The 18732-nt window shown below is 51.4% G+C and overlaps 1 protein-coding gene across 1 annotated transcript in view; it reads right to left on the bottom strand.

Moving 5' to 3' along the window:
- Positions 1-18732, bottom strand: part of Scn4a (sodium voltage-gated channel alpha subunit 4) — a 31045-nt gene that overhangs the window by 8593 nt on the left and 3720 nt on the right. The window contains exons 7-16 of the mRNA XM_087909859.1: positions 18594-18657; positions 18255-18396; positions 16499-16708; positions 15757-15907; positions 12982-13220; positions 10960-11133; positions 9639-9995; positions 3299-3775; positions 1039-1174; positions 534-688 (exon numbers count right to left, since the gene is read on the bottom strand). Coding sequence (XP_087765985.1) covers positions 534-688; positions 1039-1174; positions 3299-3775; positions 9639-9995; positions 10960-11133; positions 12982-13220; positions 15757-15907; positions 16499-16708; positions 18255-18396; positions 18594-18657 — 2105 coding nt within the window. The remainder of the gene's footprint in view (positions 1-533; positions 689-1038; positions 1175-3298; positions 3776-9638; positions 9996-10959; positions 11134-12981; positions 13221-15756; positions 15908-16498; positions 16709-18254; positions 18397-18593; positions 18658-18732) is intronic.

Here is an 18732-nt window from a genome sequence, read left to right as displayed (position 1 = left end):
ACAAAACAAAGGACCCTATCTTCTACTTTAGAAGCTAATGCTGGGCTGGGAGATGCCTCTGTTGTCCTGTAGACATGAGGACTGGAGTTCAGATTCCCAGAACCTATCGAAGTTAGATGGATGTGGCAGTCTGCTTGTAACCCCAGTTCTCAGGAGACGGAGGCAGGAGATCCCTGGAGCAAGATGCCTAGCTACCCTAGCCCAAACAGTAGGTTCTGAGTTCAGTGGGTGTCCGGTCCTGCATCCATGTGAACAGTGGAGAAAGCTGAGAAAGACACCTACCATGTACCTCCCGCCTCTACATGCATGCACACAAACACACGTACAAACATGCATGTATACACACCAGAGAGAGAGAGAGAGAGAGAGAGAGAGAGTGAGAGAGAGAGAGAATGCCTTCTAGAACATCTTCCAGAATTATAGGTAAGTCCCCCTTTAGATCCCCTTGGAAGTGTCCTGTTTGCATGCACCCATCCTCGGGGAGCAAGGCACCTGCTCTGCTCCCACACTGTCCCCCGGGAGAGGGTACCTACCAGGGCTCCACTGCTGAGCAAGATCATGAAGACAATGAAGGTCTCAAACCAGTTGTGCTCAACAATCTTGAAGCAGGCCCGGCGCAGTGTCCACCACATTTTCCCACGGCCCTGGGAGATGTCCACATAGAGGCAGGGGCAGCGTTGCACGCAGGCTAGAAAGCAGAATGGTACATGTCATGGGCCATGAGGTGTTTCAGAAGGCACCTTCCCATCCTCTGTCACGCTGCCCTGAGACCAGGGCCCCACCTCTTCCCCCTGGCTCACACTGGGGGGCTCAGGTACTCTTTCTGCAGCCCATGCCGTCCATCTGCTGCTAAGATGGACACAGGGAGGGATGCTTCAAGAGCAAGCTCAAGGTGCCAGCTGCCCCACACTTCCCCCATGTGGCCCATCCTAGGTGCTCTGGTAGAAATGCTTCTCGGGCTCAGGTGTTGGCTCCCCAGGTAAGGACTGTTGCCCTCCTCTGACCTGGGTGTGGGGTCAGTCTGCCGATGGCCCTCACCTTCAGTGAAGCATTCCTCAGGCAGCTCCCCCTCAGGGTTCTCCTCAGCCTGCTCCTCAGGATTCTCTTCAGGGGGCTTGTAGTCAACCGTGCTGCAGACGGAGGAGTTCCCATCATAGAGCGGCTGTAGTGGCTTCTGTGGGGACCACAGGGCACGTGATTCCTGGGTCCCAAGAGATCCCCTTATTCTCCCAATTGGTGGGGAGTATGGGATATCAGAGGGAAAGGAGAGGAGAGTGGAGCAGGTTTCATTCATCCATCCATCCATCCATCATCCATCCATCCATCATCCATCCATCCATCCATCCATCATCCACCCATTCATTCACTCAGCCCTTGGGAAGCTATCACTGTACCCTGGCAAAAGCACTCTAGGGACAAGGATATCCTCAGTTCTGTCTTCATGGCCTCTTGAGACCTAACAGTTGAGTCATGAGAACAGAGGATAGGCTAAGGATGCTAGATGGGGGCCCAGCCCAGTGAGGTCCTAGGAGGTATGGGAGTATATGAAGGGGGTCAGCAGAAGAGAGGCCTGGAGGTGCTTTTAAAGGGGCAAGGAGAAGAACTAGACCTAAGTAGATCTGGGCTGCCACAGCTGCCGAGAGCAGGCACACAGCGCCCCCGGAGTCCAGGCATTTCCACCCCCAGGGTCTGTTTGGCTGAGAGATCCAGAAGGGATGGAAAATTCTCCCCTGCCAAGACTCCAGTGTGGCGCCAAGGGAATCTGATCACGGTGGGGGCAGGGTGTGGGGGCTGGAGCTCTCTCTGGCCTAGCTAGGCCTCCTTCAACCTCCTGGTGCGGCCAGGCCAGATTCTCGACTGGCTCCATGTGTCACAGACTCTTTATGGTGAAATCTCTAAAGAGAAAGATGAATTGGGCAGCCCCGAGTGTGTGTGTGTGTGTGTGTGTGTGTGTGTATGTGTGTGTGTGTTGTATCCAGTGCACTAGCCAGAAAGTCAAGGGTGGGTAGATCTTATTGCCAGTTGACAGAAAGGAAAACTGAGGCTTGGAACATTTGGCCAATCAGGGCATTCAACGAACTGCTGGCCTCATCCTTGCATGTCAACTCCCATATGACCCTTGAAGTTCTGCTCGTTCCTCAGATCTCTTGCCTTCCCAGAGTCAAGGGAGGTGCCGCTCTCTAGCCTGCCCCTCCCCCACCGAGTTCCTCATACCGAGGTCGAGGTTGGTGCCATGTTTCCTGGGGTATTTATAGCACAACAGGCATTCAAGCCCCCAGTAAGTCAACATGCCACATACTGGCGTGTACTGGGGGTTGGAATAAGGAATCAAGAGGCTTTAGAGCAAAGTTCATTATAGATGCCCCTGCCAGGCCCAGGGTTGCAGGGTGGGGTAGGTAGTGTCCCTTCCATCATGTGTTCATTCTTTTCCTACTAGGACTGCAGGAAGGGTAAGAGGCTCAGAGTCAGCTCACCCCAGGTATCCCTGACAGGGTCCCCCAACTCTGAGGGTGACCCCCACCTGTGTCTCAGTAACCCCCTAAACTCCCAAAGGGAGAGCCAGGAGGAGTGAGCTATCTTAGGCCAGTGGGGCTGAGTGGATCAGGGCTCTGCCTTGTTCTTGTCTCCAGACTCTCACTGGAGTCTCTTGCTCTAGTCCTTAGATCCCTGGCCTGGACCTGGTACTCTGTCCTACACTAGGAAGTCTGGAGCAGCCCCAGAGGAATTCTATGTAAACATAAGGGACTGTGCCACATTCAGCCAGCAGGGGTCCTTGGGGCTATAGATCAGATCTGAACATACATGGGGCAGAGACTTGGCAGGGCCTTTGAGCCCAGGGGGCCTGTTTAAGAGCAACCTGTTGGAGCTAGGCATGGTGGTGCACGCCTTTAATTCCATCACTTGGGAGACAGGGGTGAATCTCTGTGAGTTTGAGGCCAGCCTGGTCCACAGAATAAGTTCCAGGGTAAAAAAACTGAGGAGGGGGTAGAGGGAAGGAGAAAGAGAGAGAGCTCTTGGGCCCCAGAGGTGGAGCTGAAGTGCCACAGATAGCATCTGTCCAAGAATGTCACCCAGTGGCAGGAAGGGCCCAGGAAGAGCTTTGGCTTGGCCCATTGTTGCAATCCCAGTGCCTAAACTAAGAGTCACAGATTGCTCACTAGGTGTGAGCCAAGAACCTTTCACCAACGGAGAAACGAAGGGTCAGAAAGGTTTTACAACTTGTTTAAAGTTAAGTAAAAATTTAAAGCTGGGTCTTATTGGCTGCCGACCCCCGCAGTCAGACCCTCAATGGTCTCACCTTAATGTCTTCAGGCTCCGAGAATGTGTCGGTCTCCTCCTCTGTGGGCATCTCCAGGTCGGACTCCTCGGAGGCAATGGGCACCTGGATGGTGAGGTAGGGGTTGTTGATAAAGTTGAGGTGGTCCAGCTCGATGCTGGAGCGGGGGCCATCGCTCAGGCCCACGTGGTTCAGGATATGATTATCCTTCAGTTCCTTGTTCCCATCTTCTGGGGGCGGTTCCTTCTTCTCATCCTCAGGAGCGCTCTCCCCCGTCTCCCCAGCACCCCCGGGCTCACCGAGGGTGAGCATTATGTCCTTGGGGCTCAGGATCTTGCCGTGCAGCAGCCCCAGGAGGAAGGCTTTGGCAAAGCCGATGCCCCACTTAATGCGTCCGATGGCGATCTGTAGGTTGTTCATCTCGCCGTCCTCATCTGATGCTGCCAGGCTGTCGGCGCTGAAGGAGCTCAGCAGGAGAGCCAGGAACAGATTCAGAACCTGAGAGCCAAGGGGCAGAGGGTCTCAGGTCAGCCAGGGTCTGGGGGACACCACCTTCCTCCCGCATAGGGTCCTCAGAACTGTACAGCAGAGCTGCCTCGTGTTGGGTCCTTAAAAAGATGCCCTCTGCCAGGTGTGGTGGGACTAAACTCCAGCAGTCTTCCCGGGCATGTTCGTCCACATCTGGCTCAGACAATATTAAATGAAGTCAAGCTGGGGTGGGGTGGCGCACACCTTTAATCCCAGCCCTCAGGAGGCAGAGGCAGCAGATCTTTGTGAGTTTGAGGCCAGCCTGGTCTACGTAGTGAGTCCTGGACTGTGTAGAGAGACATTGTCTCAAAAATGAACACATAAATAAATATGAAAGAATGTCATCAGGTGGGGTGTTCATGATTGGCAGCAGGAGGGCTACTAATATCAGTCCCCCCTTACAGATATGGAAAGTGAGGCTTGCGTCTGTCATGGGACCCTGCTGCCCAAAGCAGTGACAGGGTTAGGGAGGTACACCAGGTGACAATGTTCTTACAGTGACAGGGTTAGGGAGGTACACCAGGTGACAATGTTCTTACAGTGACAGGGTTGGGAAGATGCACAGGGTGACAAGGGGGGGTACACTGGGTGACAAGGGAGGTACACTGGGTGACAAGGGGGGTATGCTGGGTGACAAGGGAGGTACACTGGGTGACAAGGGGGGGTACGCTAGGTGACAAGGATCTTACTGTCCACTGCTTTCACTGTTGGGAAATAAAGAACGAAGGCCAAGTCCAAGCTTCTGAGACTTCTAGGAATCACTTTTTTTTTGGTTATTGTTTTGTTTGCTTTACCAGACAGTGTTTCTCTGTGTAGCCCTGACTGTCCTGGAACTCACTCTGTAGACCAGGCTAGCCTTGAACCCAGAGATCTGCCTGCCTTTGCCTTCTGACCACTGGGATTAAAGGCATGCACCACCACCATCCTAATGCTGATTGGGTCTTAAAAGGCTACTGGTCAACCCATTCATTCCCTCCATTTTATTTTCCAGGGGACAACGACTACATACCTGCCAGGTGACCTCAGGGAGCCCACAGCCTAGTATAAGCAATTCCCATACCATGGATATAGTGGCAATAGAAACTAGGGGATAAGCTTTGGCACCAAGCTACCTAACTCCACACGTCAGTAATTTAGGCCATCTGCTGCCTCAGTTTCCTTATCTGTAAAATGAAGATAATTCCAGCACCTTGTGATTGCTAAAAAAAAAAAAAATACAGATAGAAGACGTAATAGGTACTCAAACTGACTGCTATCACACTTGTAGCAACAGCTAATTGTACAAGGCATAGGGATTAAATGATCAACTCCAAGGCTGGGTCAGCATTTTGTAAATAAGAAAACTGAGTCCCAGAGAGGTGCAACGATTCGTCCTAAGACAGACAGCATAGCCAGGACGAGATCTCGGGTTTCTAGTGTCATTATACAACCCCAGAGGGCACACCATTCCTTTATACTACAAGATGACCTGTATCCTGAGAGGCTTGCAATATGGCGGTCCTTCCTCCCGCCAGCCCACTCATCTTTGAGCAGCGAGATGACGGTGAAGCTGTCTGGGGTAGGAGGTCATAGCTTCTGCCTGCCAAGGGCATAGCCAAGGTCTTACTCTCCTGGGCATGAGGGAATAAGGGAGCTTATGTGTGAGAATCTACTGTCCTTGACTCTCTTCATGTGTCGCACTGCCTGGCACTACCAGTGTCCTCCAAGGTCTTCTCATCTTTGCCTTAACTACCAGGCTAATATGGTATCTTTAAAAACTATATTAAAATCCCCTTCAGAGGAATGTACTTGGGGTCACCACCCTACACCCCATAGCTTCCTACCATTACCCCCACCCACATTTACTGGTCTTTCTTCTCCCTTTGGGGAGGGGACATCCAGTTGCCAGAAACACATTTGAGATGGGAATTAGCTGCTCTCTGGGTCAGCAGGGTTTGCGCACGGCTTCTGCCCGGGACAGAAATAGCCTTCTCAGGCAAAGGGGGGAGAGGCAGGAGAGGGAGGGTAGTCTCCTGGGTGCTCTTTGGGGTGGGGTACCCAGGTCCTCATGCCTTCCACTTCTTCACACTAACCCAGAGGAAGTGATCAAGTGCCATGGATGCCGTGGATGCAGAGGGCGTGAGAGCTCATGAACGCTGGCAGGGTGCCCTGGTGCCCACTGGCCGACACCTGCTTCTCTGAAGCACAGAGGGAGAAGGGTCAGAGGGGACCGGGCCCAAGGAAATGAGCACACTGTCTCCCTGGGCTGCTGCAAGCCCTCTGCATGAACTGGGAGAGTCACAGAGCTGGGCTGAATGAGTCAGTAGGGGTGTGTGTGTGTGTGTGTGTGTGTGTGTGTGTGTGTGTGTGTGTAACAATACACACAGGCAGTGCAATGCCACGACTGTAGATTCTGGAGCCAGAAAACTTGGCTTAGTTCGCTCTGAGCCCTTGCTCCCTGCTCTCTGGAACAGACACATCAGTATCAGTCTGCCTGTCCTCAGGTGCTGACGAGGACTGAATGAACACAGACTGAGCACAGGATTCAGGGCAAACGCTGAACAAGTGCTGTCAGCAGCACCAAGGGTACCGTGATGGCTGCCAGCCTAAGTGGTGTCATGGTTACCAGAGTCACAGACCCAGGCTCTAGTCTCAGCTCAGCATCTCAAGAGCTGGGCATCTCTGGGCATCCTCCAGTGTGGAGACAGTATTCTGGGCCTGACAGGGCTGTCAGGGAGGGTTACCAGCAGCTTAGGGCTAATGGCTGGAGCCTCCCATTCCCCAAGAGGAGGTGGTTACTGATTTTATTTTATTATAACAATTGCTAACCTAAAACGACCTCTGACCTCTGGACTTAGAGGCTAAGCAGCGAGCCTGCGCCAGGTAACCCTCATGATCGCCATCACACACGTTTTTCCAGATGGGAAAACCGAGAAGAAAGAGGTTAAAATTATTGCTGGGTATGTGTCAGTGAGATAGCTCAGGGTGTAAAAGAACTTACCACAGAAGCATAAGGACCCGAGATAAATTATCAGATTCCATTGCAGAAACAGAATCAACCTCCCAAAAGTGGTCCTGTTCTCTTTTCTCTTTCTCTCTCACTCTCTCTCTTTTTCTCTCTTTCACACACAAACAGTATTTTTTTTCATGCTTGTAATCTCAATACTTCAGTAGATGAGGCAGGAGTAGCCTGAGTTCAAGGACAGTTGTGGTTAGAAAAGAAAACCTCACCTCAAAAGAAAAAAAAGTGCAGAGAGAGGTCCCTGCTACGGACTCTTTTAGCCACCCTGGCCTTTAATCTACACTCACAAAGAATTCCTTCAAGCATGTCCGCCCTAAGTTTGGCCCAGAAAGCTACTCTTTCACCCCATTCTCTCAGACCCCTCCTAGGAAATGCAGTCCTGAGTTCTCCCAGACTGTAGCTGCCCCATAGACTCCTTCAACTGAGGGGCCGTCCCCTCCCCCATCAGTCTCTGCCCCCAGCCAGAGCTCAGTGATATCTGAGAAGCTCTGACCCAGCAGCCCACGGATTCCTCCAGCCATTGTGGGGATAGGGCCACCTCCTCCACCCACTGTTGTCCAGGGCAAATGTCAGTCACCACAGGGGGCAGCGAGGGGCAGCACTAGGAGCCCTGATGGGAGTGACCCTATCTCTACCCCAAGAAGGGGAAGAGTCCACAGACCCAGACACAGAAAAGCTGGCCAGCTGGACCATGAATCTCGCCTGTCCAGCCTGCATCTCTGCCATGCACAGCCCCACACACCAAGTCTTAGGCTACAGAAAGGGGTAAAATAGAAGGAGTTCCATCATTTTTGGGTTGCCCAATACTGGATTGATTCTTTTATCTGAACCACAGGACCAGAGGCAGGGAACAGAGGCAAAAGGTGGAAGAAAACCTTCATGGGGTCCTGGTCCCATTCTATGCCACATCTTTCTACATACTGGTGAGGTCAAACATCCCAGTGACCTCAGGAGTTATGAATTCCTTGTCTTCTCTTTGATAGAGACCCCAGCTTGACTGGAGATCAGCTATGGTTCAATATCACACAGACAGTAATAATGATGAAAGCAGGGCTGTCTGCCATCCTACATCAGTTCCCTCAAAATACAGCTTGCAAGGCTGGGAAGGGGAGTGTCTACCACAGGAGTGGGACGGCCTGAGTTAAGACCTCCAGAATCCATCAGAAAAGATAGTGACCACTCAGATCTGTAACCCTAAGCTGGGGTGGGGGTGGGGGTTCAGATGGGCAGAGACATGCAGATCTCTAGAGCTTACTGACCAGCCAGTCTGCTGATCAATCAGGGACCCTGTCTCAGAAGAGAGGTAGAAATGGCTGGAGAGATGTCTCAGTGGTTAAGAGCACTGACTGCTCTTCCAGAGGACCAGAGTTTGACTCCCAGCACCCACATGACAGCTCACAACTGTCTGTAAGTTAAGTTCCAGTGAATCTAACTCCCTCGCACAGAGATACATTCAGGCCAAATACCAATACACATAAAGTAAAAATAAATGATTAAAAAAAGAAGATAAGTTGGAGAATGATCAAGGAAACCCCTCCATATCAACCTCTGACCTCCACACACATGTGCATACATGTGTATACACACCTGCACACACATGTACACACTACTACACACATCCATGACACATATAAACAAGGTGGAAGGCTCCTGAGGAATGACACTTGAAGTTGATCTCCGGTTTTCATACTCGCATGCACATGTGTGCACCTGCACACACGGGAACAGGTGAGCACGAGCGCGCTCATGCATGTGCACACACACATGCATACACATACATACACACGTGCGCGCACACACACACACACACACAAATACAGCCTACAAGCCAGGCATAGTACACACATGTAATCACGGCACTCAGGTACCTGAGGCAGGAGGATTGATGAAAGTTCTGGGCCAGTCTGGGTTATACTCTAAGTCTCAAACCAACACTGTCCCTGAACCAGAGACAGCAGCAGCATGTGGTACTCAGCTGAAACAGATTTCCAGGCTATGTTCTAGATTTTTCAGAGTCTAGAACTCTAGGGCTGGGGCCAGGAACCCATTTTAAGAAAGTTCTACGGATGGTTAAGCATAAAACGCTGAAGCTCACTGAGGGAGGTCTTACAAAACCACCATTTTTAGGTGGTGGCCATAGAAGGTGGAAACATTTTCTTTGGGCAGTGGGAAGGTTTGAGACAGAGTTTCTCTGTGTATCCCTGGCTGTCCTGGAAGTCACGCTGTAGACCAGGCTGGCCTCGAACTCACAGAGATCCGCCTGCTTCTGCCTCCCGAGCGCTGGGATTAAAGGTGTGCACCACCACTGTTTGGCCAAAACTTTTAAAAGTTAGATTTGTTCATTTTATTTTATGTATGTTTTGCCTGCAAGTATATATGTGGATCACATGAGTGCCTGGTGCCCAAGGAGGTTCGAAGAGGACACTGTCCACCGAAACTGGACTTAAGGACAGTTAGGAACTATCATGTGAGTGCTGACACTGAACCCAGGTCCTCTGCAAAAGCAGCAACTGGTCACAACTGCCGAGCCATCTCTCCAGCCCCCACTGTTTATTTTTTTGACAGTCTTGCTACAGAACCCAGACTGCCTGTCCTGGCACCCATTGAGTAAGTCAGGCTCTCTTTGAACTTGCAGAGATCCTCTGTTTCAGCTTCCTGAATGCTGGAATATGCTGTCCACCATGGCAAGGCCTGACTATAGAGATCTAAACGCCAATTTTGTACAACTCTCCCCAAAATAAACAAGCCCCTCAAGTGAGAAAGAGAGGAACTGGACACGCTTCGTGTAGTTCCCGTTTAAGAGTCAGGAAGCTCTTGAAATAGCTTACTTACCACCAGGTTGCCAATGACCATGACCATGAGGAAGACGGTGAGGCACATGGCCTGGCCGGCCACCTCCATGCAGTCCCACATGGTCTCGATCCACTCCCCGCAGAGGATGCGGAAGACGATGAGGAAGGAGTGGAAGAAGTCGTTCATGTGCCAGCGGGGGAGGCTGCAGTCTGAGGCTATCTTGCACACACACTCCTTATAGCTCTTGCCAAACAGCTGCATGCCCACCACGGCGAAGATGAAGACGATGATGGCCAGCACCAGTGTCAGGTTGCCCAGCGCACCCACTGAGTTGCCAATGATTTTGATGAGCATGTTGAGTGTTGGCCATGACTTGGCCAGCTTGAAGACACGCAGCTGCCAGGCAGGGGGAATGCGAGAAGGAATGAGGATCGGGGACCACCAGCCAACCCCAGGGATCCTCAACAGAAAGCTCAGTGTTCAACAGTCTTAAACCTCATGCTCCTGACAAACAAGGCTTTGCTCTGCCTCTGTTAATGGGGGAGTGTTTGTGTCCTATAGCTTCCTGGCATCCATGTTTAAAAGGAAAAAAAGGCCTTATCCATTAAAGATACAGACAAAAGTATTGACAAGTGAGATTGGATACCAGAATTTGCTTTAACATCCCCTCCCCCTGCAATAAAAAAAGATGGGACAGATGAAAAAAGAATTGCAGTCCATGTGGTTGGGGAGATGGCTTAGCAGGTGGGGGCACTTAATGGCTCTTCCAGAGACCCCAAGTCCACTTCCCAGTACCCACATTCGGCAGTTCCTAACCACCTGTAACCTCAACTCTAGGGGGCCTTACATCCTCTTCTGGCCTCTACATGTGATAGCATGTAGATACATGTGATTCATGTCTAGCAACAGACATGTGGCATACGGACACACATGTATAAACTTTGAAAAATTGTAAAGATAAAATTATACTACACTAGTGGCTGTTGGGGGTGGGTGACAGGCACCTAAAGAGTCATTTTTTTTACTGTATGCTTGAAAGCCCTCATGATAAAGTTAAACAGGACCGAATTTCAAGGGGGAGAGAAAAAAAATAGTAATTCTTAAGTCCCAAGCGTGGTTTTGTCTTCTGTCAATGAAGTCAAAACATTCAATGAAGTCAGCTCCATTGCTGCCCAAGGTCATCCAATGTCAGTTCACTAATGTCAGGTCCCCCACCCCAGCCCTGTGGAATAAGAAGGAAGGACTCTCTTTTTTCTAGTTCTGAGGGGACAAGTGGCATGCACAGAACAACCGTGTCCTCTGCCTTCTGGCCTCTTAGGGTCTCTCCTTCCCTCCCCCCCAGCCCCTGGGTCTTATGTACCAGACGGAAGGAACGCAGCACTGACAGCCCCTGCACGTTGGCCAGGCCCAGCTCCACCAGGCTGAGAGTGACAATGAAGCTGTCGAAGATGTTCCAGCCCTGTTGGAAATACTCATAGGGGTCCAAGGCGATCAGCTTCAGCACCATCTCTGCAGTGAAAATGCCCGTGAAGACCTGGGGGGGTGGTGACACAGAACCCCTGTCACAGAGCCTCACGGAGAAAGGGGTCTTGGGAGATCTCCCCGAGGATGAGGGTTGAGGGCCCTGAAGAGAGGTAGGGAGTGGTACCCACAGCCAATGTATGTGCATATGGTGACAGGTACTAAGGCCATGTCATATGTCTAGGTGAGTACAACATAGACCCATTCCTACCCATTTCTGACCTGTGACCATGGTCAAGCTACTACTTGGGTCTTCAACCTGATCCTAACGTTCATCTTTCATGAAGTGCCATCTGGTCCACACTGACCTCGTTGGCACGCAGGTCTCTACAAAGCTGGAGGGATTATCATCACCCTCTGGACAGATGAGCAATTGAGGCTCAGAGAGGCGCACCCCAGATCCCTTCCTGCCACTTAGTTCCTTGTGTTCTCAGCTCAGGATTTCTCTTCTGTACTCCCAGCCTCCCTACGTATATCTAACCCCAGGAGCTAGCAAACTTTGCTTTTTGATTTTGAAACAAGTATCATGCAGCTCAGGCTGGCCTTGAACTCACTATGTAGCAGAAGGTGACCATGGGCTTCTGTTGCTCCTGCCTCCACCTTCCGGGTGCTAGGATTACAGGCATGTGTCATCATGCCTGGCTTTATTCAGTGCTGGGAAGGGAGCCTAGGAAGGCTTGCACACTAGGTAAGCACTGTACCAAATGAGCCACACCCTCAACCAAGCCTTGGGTCTTGGCAGAGACTGAAAGGGATGGAATCAGTAAGAAGGTTAGCTCTGCCTCCTCAACCCCAGAACAGGCACCCAAGGGCCTCACAGTTCTTTAAACTTCACCGGCATAGCCCCCCTCTTACTAGGCGTCAGCTGCTTTGGCTCGACAGCATGCCTAGGTACACACTGGGTCCCTCCCAAGAGCTGTTTCTGGCCATAGCAGGTGCCCAGACAAGCAACACAGTGTGGACATTGGGTAGACAGGCAGACAGCTCCTGCCCATCACCACACCCTGGCAGCTGTGCCCTTGCCTCCCTTGCCCAGCCTGGCCCTGGCTGCTTTGGGCATCTTCACGAGATGGACATATCTGCTTTGAAGACTGGGGATTCTGATGCCATGGTTCTTTATGCCCCCTACCCAGTGCTGGTACCGTCCCAGCCCTCCCTCACATGGCACACTCTCTGAGTTTGCCTCTCCCTGGAGGTAATGGGAGCCTCGGAGCCTCTTGTCCGTTTGCCATGGTGGATGGGTGGGTGGGGTGGGACTGCAAAGGGAATTGGGGAGGGTGGGGCACAGTGGAGCAGGACTGGAAGAGGAGGCATGGCTTTCCCCTTTGTCAGGCTCCAGTGGGGCTGGCAACGAGGTGCTAATGCCCCTAATGGGCAGGGATAAGCAGTGGGATCAGAGCATGTCAACAATAGCTGGGCAGCAAAGGGCTCGGGAGAGCACCCGGTGGGGCTGGAGAACAGGAGGTCTCTGGGGTGAGGTAGACCCCCCCAGCATTTGAGTGTCTTTGGCTATATGCCCTCACTCCCAAGTCCCTTGGTCTCTTTTAGGACCATGACAGTCTATGAAAGTTGAGAAACTTATTACCTAGCCCCAGTCATTTCCACGCCCCTACTCCCTCGACCCCAATTCCTAGATGTGGCCTGGATCCCAGACCTCCAGGAGTCCTGGTCTCAGCTCACTCCACTCTCCTGGCTCCCAAATGCCTTGAAGCTCAATCGTCATATTCCCCAGACCTCCTCTGTGCTGTGTGACCTGTGCCGGCTGTCCCCAAGCGCCCCTATGTTTCCACACAGCCCAGACAGATCCACTCTTCTGTCCTGTTCTCCAGATGCCCGCCCTCTCCTTCTGCTCCTTGCTTACCAAGTTGCCCACGGAGAGCACATTGTCAAAGTGCTCGGTCATGGGGTAGTGCTCCATGGCCATGAAGAGGGTGTTGAGCACGATGCAGATGGTGATGCCCAGGTCCACGAAGGGGTCCATGACGATCAGGTGGATGATATGCTTGAACTTCACCCAGGGGGCACAGCAGTTCCAAATGAGCACTTTGTGCGCACACTTGTACCACCACGGTGGGCACTTCTGGTGGGCTTCTTCCAGCTCTGGGGGTGGGGATGGAGCGGGTGTCTGATGAAGAGTCTCTGCCTGGCTTGACTCTTACTCTGTCTAGCTCTTGCTCCTGCTCCTACCTCCCACCCTTTAGAACTCCATATCCCAGCACTCCCCACCGCCATCTCCCTCACAGGCTGCCTCACAGGACGTCCTCCATCAACGCCCCAGCTTTCCCTAGGCTCTGACTCTTGTACCCACCCCCTCAGTAAGGCCTTCTCTAGCCCCAGGACCAGCCCCTCACAATCCCACCCACAAGCCCCCTCCCTCCAAGCCCTGCCCTCTTAGAGTTCAGCCCCTCAAAGCACACCTCCTTCAGAAGCCTTACCCTGAACCCCTCCCCGGCGCTCTGCTTTGTGCCCTTAGCAAGCCTGTTGTTGCACCCCCACAATGCCACAATGCCCTCCTATAGAGGTACATCATCTGTGTTTTCATAAATAAAGCTTGCCTGAAGATCAGAAGGCAAAGCAGTCACACTAGTCAGCCACATAGGCCAGGGAGTGGTGGCTCACACCTTTAGTTCTAGAACTCAGGAGACAGAGGCAGAGGGGTCTCGGTGAGTTCAAGGCCACCCTGGGCAACACAAGATTGAATCTGTCTAAAGGAGAAACAGAGCTCACCCAAAGGTGCTCCCAGCACTTGGGAGTCACATGACTTTAATTCCAGCACTAGGGAGGTGGAGACAGGATCTATATGGCTGAGTGTAGAGAGGATTACAAGGGGGAAGAGACAGGAACTCAGTTGAGTGTGGAGTTTGAGGATTTGTGGAGACAAGATCTCTCTTGCCCCTTTGGTCTGAAGATTTGGAAGAGGTAAAAAGTCTCTCTAGTGCCTGGCTGCTTTGCTTTTCTGATCTTCTGGTTGGACCCCAATATCTGTCTCTGGGTTTTTATTTTTATTTTTTAATTTTTTTTAATATTTATTTATTATGTATACATAATTCTGTCTGCATGTATGCCTGAAGGCCAGAAGAGGGCACCAGACCTCATTACAGTTGGTTGTGAGCCACCATATGGTTGCTGGGAATTGAACTCAGGACCTTTGGAAGAGCAGGCAATGCTCTTAACCTCTGAACCATCTCTCCAGCCCTGGGTTTTTATTATCCATGCTTCACCCTCCCTCCCCTTAGTGAGCTGGAGCTGGGCTACCTGCCATCCTCTTGGGTTTGTGATTCTGTCAGGAACAAGACATACCGTGGTCTCTGACTGGGTTCCAGAGTCTTTAGGAAGCATTGGGGGTATACTTTAGGGGGTACACCTTAGGAGTACAATTTAGGGGATTAGTTCTCTGTGCTGTTGGCCGGAGTTCCTGAAACCTTCCCCTCCCTGCTGCTGGTAACACTAGTCACCCCAGACTGTCCCCAGGCATAAAAACCTTTCCCTCTTGAGTGACTTTCTGGAAAACCCCTATTCTTGCTACTCCCAATCAGTGGGGTCTGTGGAATGGGGCTGTTCCTTTACCTGGCCTCTGCGGCCTATGGGAGTAGCCTCCCCCTAGGCAGGTTCTCCAGTACTTACTTTTGTAAACTTAAGAGGCAGATACTATTGGTGACACCTATTTTGCAGTTGAAAGAGACTAGGGTAGGTGGCAGTCCCCTGGAGAACCTGGGTAGGGCTGGGGTCCCACCCAGGAATGAGAAAGTGAACCTCTTTCCTTGGCTGTCTATCTCGGGCTAGTTCACCTGGGCTTCTGTAGGTGTCCCAGCGTCTGAGATCTAAAGCCTGAGAAAACAGAGGCAGGGAGCTTCTTGGGGCACCCCTGCCCAGCATTCCTGGGCCATTTTCTCTGGAAGAACACCATCACGTGAATGCAGAGGTAAGTGTGAGATGGAGCCCTCTAAAGGTTCACAGAGCCCTGAAGAACCTCAAACTCTGCCTTTAGCACAAGGCAAGCCCTAGGAAGTGACCCTCCATCTCTGGGTCAGAGATATCTTTTATTTTTTTTATTTTTTTATTTTTTATTTTTTTTGAGACAGAGTTTTTTCTGTGTAACAACCCTGGTTGTCCTGGAACTCACTTTGTAGATGAGGCTGGCCATGAACTCACCGAGATCCACCAGCTTCTGCCTTCTAAGTTCTGGGATTAAAGGCATGTGCCACCACTGCCCAGCCCTTTTTACAACTTCTTTATTCTCCTCCTGAATACCACAGGACTTGTTGGGAGTCTGTGATTCTACTTGGGGGAATTTAAACATTGACTTTTAGCCTTTACCCAGGAAACACTGGAGTAGGTTCTGGAACACCAGGCCTTCCTGGTTAATATTATTAGCCTGTCCTTCCTCGTTCGTTGCCTTGGCAGCCCCCAAACCCTCCCGGAAGCCCCTAGTTCCCGCAATGGCTTGGCCTTGCAGTCAGAAATGAAGCAGGTTGCAGGACTATATTTATCCCAGCTTGTTTTTTTTTGTCAATATTAAGTTACTGCCCTCCTGAAGCTGGGTCCAAGCAGGCCCCACCCTGCACCTCAGGAGACTTGCGAGGCTTGGTGGGAAGCATAGGCAGAGTGGGAGGGGATGGGGGCACAGGGCACTTACCCTCCATAGCATCTGAGATGGCGCTGTCTGCGCTGCAGCTTGGCCTCGGGGGTCCCTTCTCCCCGGACGTGTCCAGGCTGCCATTGCAGTCTTTGTTGTGGACTGGGTCCCCATCTGCCTCCCCACCTTCCAGAGCCTGGGCAGCCTTAGCCTGTAAGTCAGCAAGAATAATGAATGAGAAGTCTCACTCTGAGGCAGAGGGGTGGACACGTTGACTCTCAGAAACTCTTCCTGAGCCTCTTGGATGACAGGGCTTTTTCTTAGGTGATGTCATATCTTGTGCACGGAGAGAAGGGGCAGCCTTCAGTGGTGGTAGAGGGACGGGGTAAGGACAAAAGGACTGAAGACCTTGGCCCAGAAGGCTCTCATCTCTGATTTTCCGCTAGGCCCTAGACGTCATATGTGCATGAGAGAGTGGGAGGCTGTCCCGTGTACAACCTGGGGTCCTGCCTCTGACTCAGCAAAGACCCAGAAAGCACAAAGCCATAGACCTTTAATCTGGAGGAAAGTTCCAGTTCACTGTGCCAAAATCCTCGCTGTGTGATAGGGAAACTGAGGTATCCTTTCCACTAAAGCTCCAACCTGGAGCTTTCTGTTCCTTTTGCTCCATAACCCTTCCCTCTCGTCCCTGCTCCTCCCTTATCCCTCCAGCCTGCCTGGAAGGAGCCAGGAGTTAAGCAGTTCAGGCCAAGGCCAGGAAGACCCTTGGCCCTCACCCAAAACTCTCTGCCTGAATCCCCACCTTTTCTAATTCCTCCTGATGTTTTTTGAATTTCTCAAGCATCTGTTGAAACTCCTCCTCTTTCTCCTGGTCCTCCGCCAAGGTAGCTTCATTCTGCTCCGCATAGGCCATGGCCACCACCGCCAGGATCAGATTGATGAGGTAGAAGGAACCCAGGAAGATGATGACCACGAAGAAGATCATGTAGGTCTTGCCAGCGGCTCGAAGGGTCTGGGGATGTGGGAAAAAGGAGGGAGGGGTCTCATGGCCTCCATGGGTCCTTCTACATGGTTTTTGCTTAGGTAGGTAGGCAGAGGAGGGGTCCCTCACGGAGCCTGGAGACAAGGTGTGGCCATCCTTAGCAACTCAACCATATTCTGGGGAACTTCAAAATTCGTGTAAGTGACCTAGGCGTTCTGGTATCCCAGATCAGAGCCATGGGGAGTCCAGATAGGCACTCTGAGGTCAGAAAATCAGGATGGACAAATAGCAAACAGGGCTTGAAACCTTGCTTTGCCCCAGAGCCTGGTACCAAGGAACTGTTCTACAGATAGCAGATCAATGATTGCTGTTATTATTAATATTGTTAGAAACATTGCCAAAGATCAGAAGACACCGTTATTCCTTCTCAATCCACCTGCTATACCAGCCGGAGACATCAAATGCAGGCATCCCTTGGTGTCCTGGGAACTGGTTCCTTGGATGCCAAGATCTCCAGATGCTCATCCCCCTTATAGGAAAGGGTGTAGTGTTTGCATCCAACCTAGGCACAGCCCCCACTCTAGTCCTCTCTAGACGATCCATGGTATCTAATACAATGTAAGTGCTACATGTACCAGTTGCTGGGTCTTCTAAATTATGGAATAAAAATCTTTTCCCATAGGATACCTGTGTGTGTCCTCCAAACAAGAGTCTCCAGTATAGGCACAATTTTTTCATCTGAAATACTTTCGCTCTTCTCTCCTCTTTTAGTTTAGTTTGTTTTTTATTTGCTTATTGATTAATTGGTTTTCTGAGGCAGGATTTGTGTAGCCCTGGCTGTCCTGAAACTCACTCATTCTGTAGACCAGGCTGGCCTCAAATTCAGAGATTCACGGCCTGCCTCTGCCTCCAGAGTGCTGGAATTAAAGGTGCGCCACCACTGCTATTACTGCTAAAATACTTCTTTTTATCTCTCTCTCTCTCTTGCACATTGCTGGGAATTGAACCCAGGACCTTGTACACACTCGGCAAGTACTCTACCATTGAGCTATATTCCCAGCCCTTTGTTTAGTTTTTCAAGACAGGGTTTCTCTGTGTAGCTCTGGTTGTCCTGGAACTCGCTTTGTAGATCAGACTGACCTCTCTAACTCAGTGATCTGTCTGCCTCTGCCTTCTGAGTGCTGGGATTAAAGGTGTGCACCATTACTGTCCGCTCCATTTTTTTTTAAGTATCTTCAATCGTCGTTGGTTGCATCTACATAAGTGAAGCCCACAGATATGGAGGGCTAACTATCATTGTGTGGGGACAGAGTTAAGTTCCCCAGCCGTCCTAATGGATTTTCTGAGGCTTGTAGATTCTTGGGTCCAAGTCTATAGCAGGCCCAGACCTCAGTTCATAAAGCAAAAATAGAAAAGGACTGTGGTTCGGCTCTGGCCAGATATTCATAACAACACAGAGGGGAGTCCCCTGGAGGAGATGGTGCAGTGGGGGCCTGGCCATTAGGGGTGGGCTCTGAGGAGCGGCAGTGTGGAGGGTGTGTCTGTGGGCAGCAGGGCAGAGCGAGGGCAGCTGTACCAGCTGGAAAAGGTTCTCCCAGTAGTCCTGCGTCATGAGGCGGAAGAGAGCTAGGAAAGCCCAACTGAAGGTGTCATAGCTGGTGTAGCCATAGTTAGGGTTCCGTCCAGCCTTTATGCATTCATAACCTTCGGGGCAGTGCCTGATAGAGAAAGGGGGGTCCAGATTAGGGAGAGAAGAGAGCTGAGGACAGTGGGAGGACTCTGGGTGGAGGATCCCCCATATGTCCTCCAAACACCAAAGCCTTCTATCCTTGCCCACTGGTTCCCCCACATTCCCATCCTCTCCAGATGCATGTTCCTAACGGAGCCCCACTTCCCAGGATACCCCACAACTCACCCGGCATCACTGCTATTCCCACAGAGCAGGGCATCATTGGAGCCCTCCAGGAAGTAGAAGTTTCCTTTGGGAACCAGAGGCCACGAAGAAGACATGTTACCACACAGATGCACAGTAAACACACACACACAACACGCAC

Source organism: Myodes glareolus, chromosome 9 (assembly GCF_982192425.1).
Source record: "Myodes glareolus chromosome 9, mMyoGla1.1, whole genome shotgun sequence".
Classification (NCBI taxonomy): domain Eukaryota; kingdom Metazoa; phylum Chordata; class Mammalia; order Rodentia; family Cricetidae; genus Myodes; species Myodes glareolus.
Note: the sequence above shows the minus strand (reverse complement) of the source record. Positions and strands in the feature narration are given on the sequence as shown.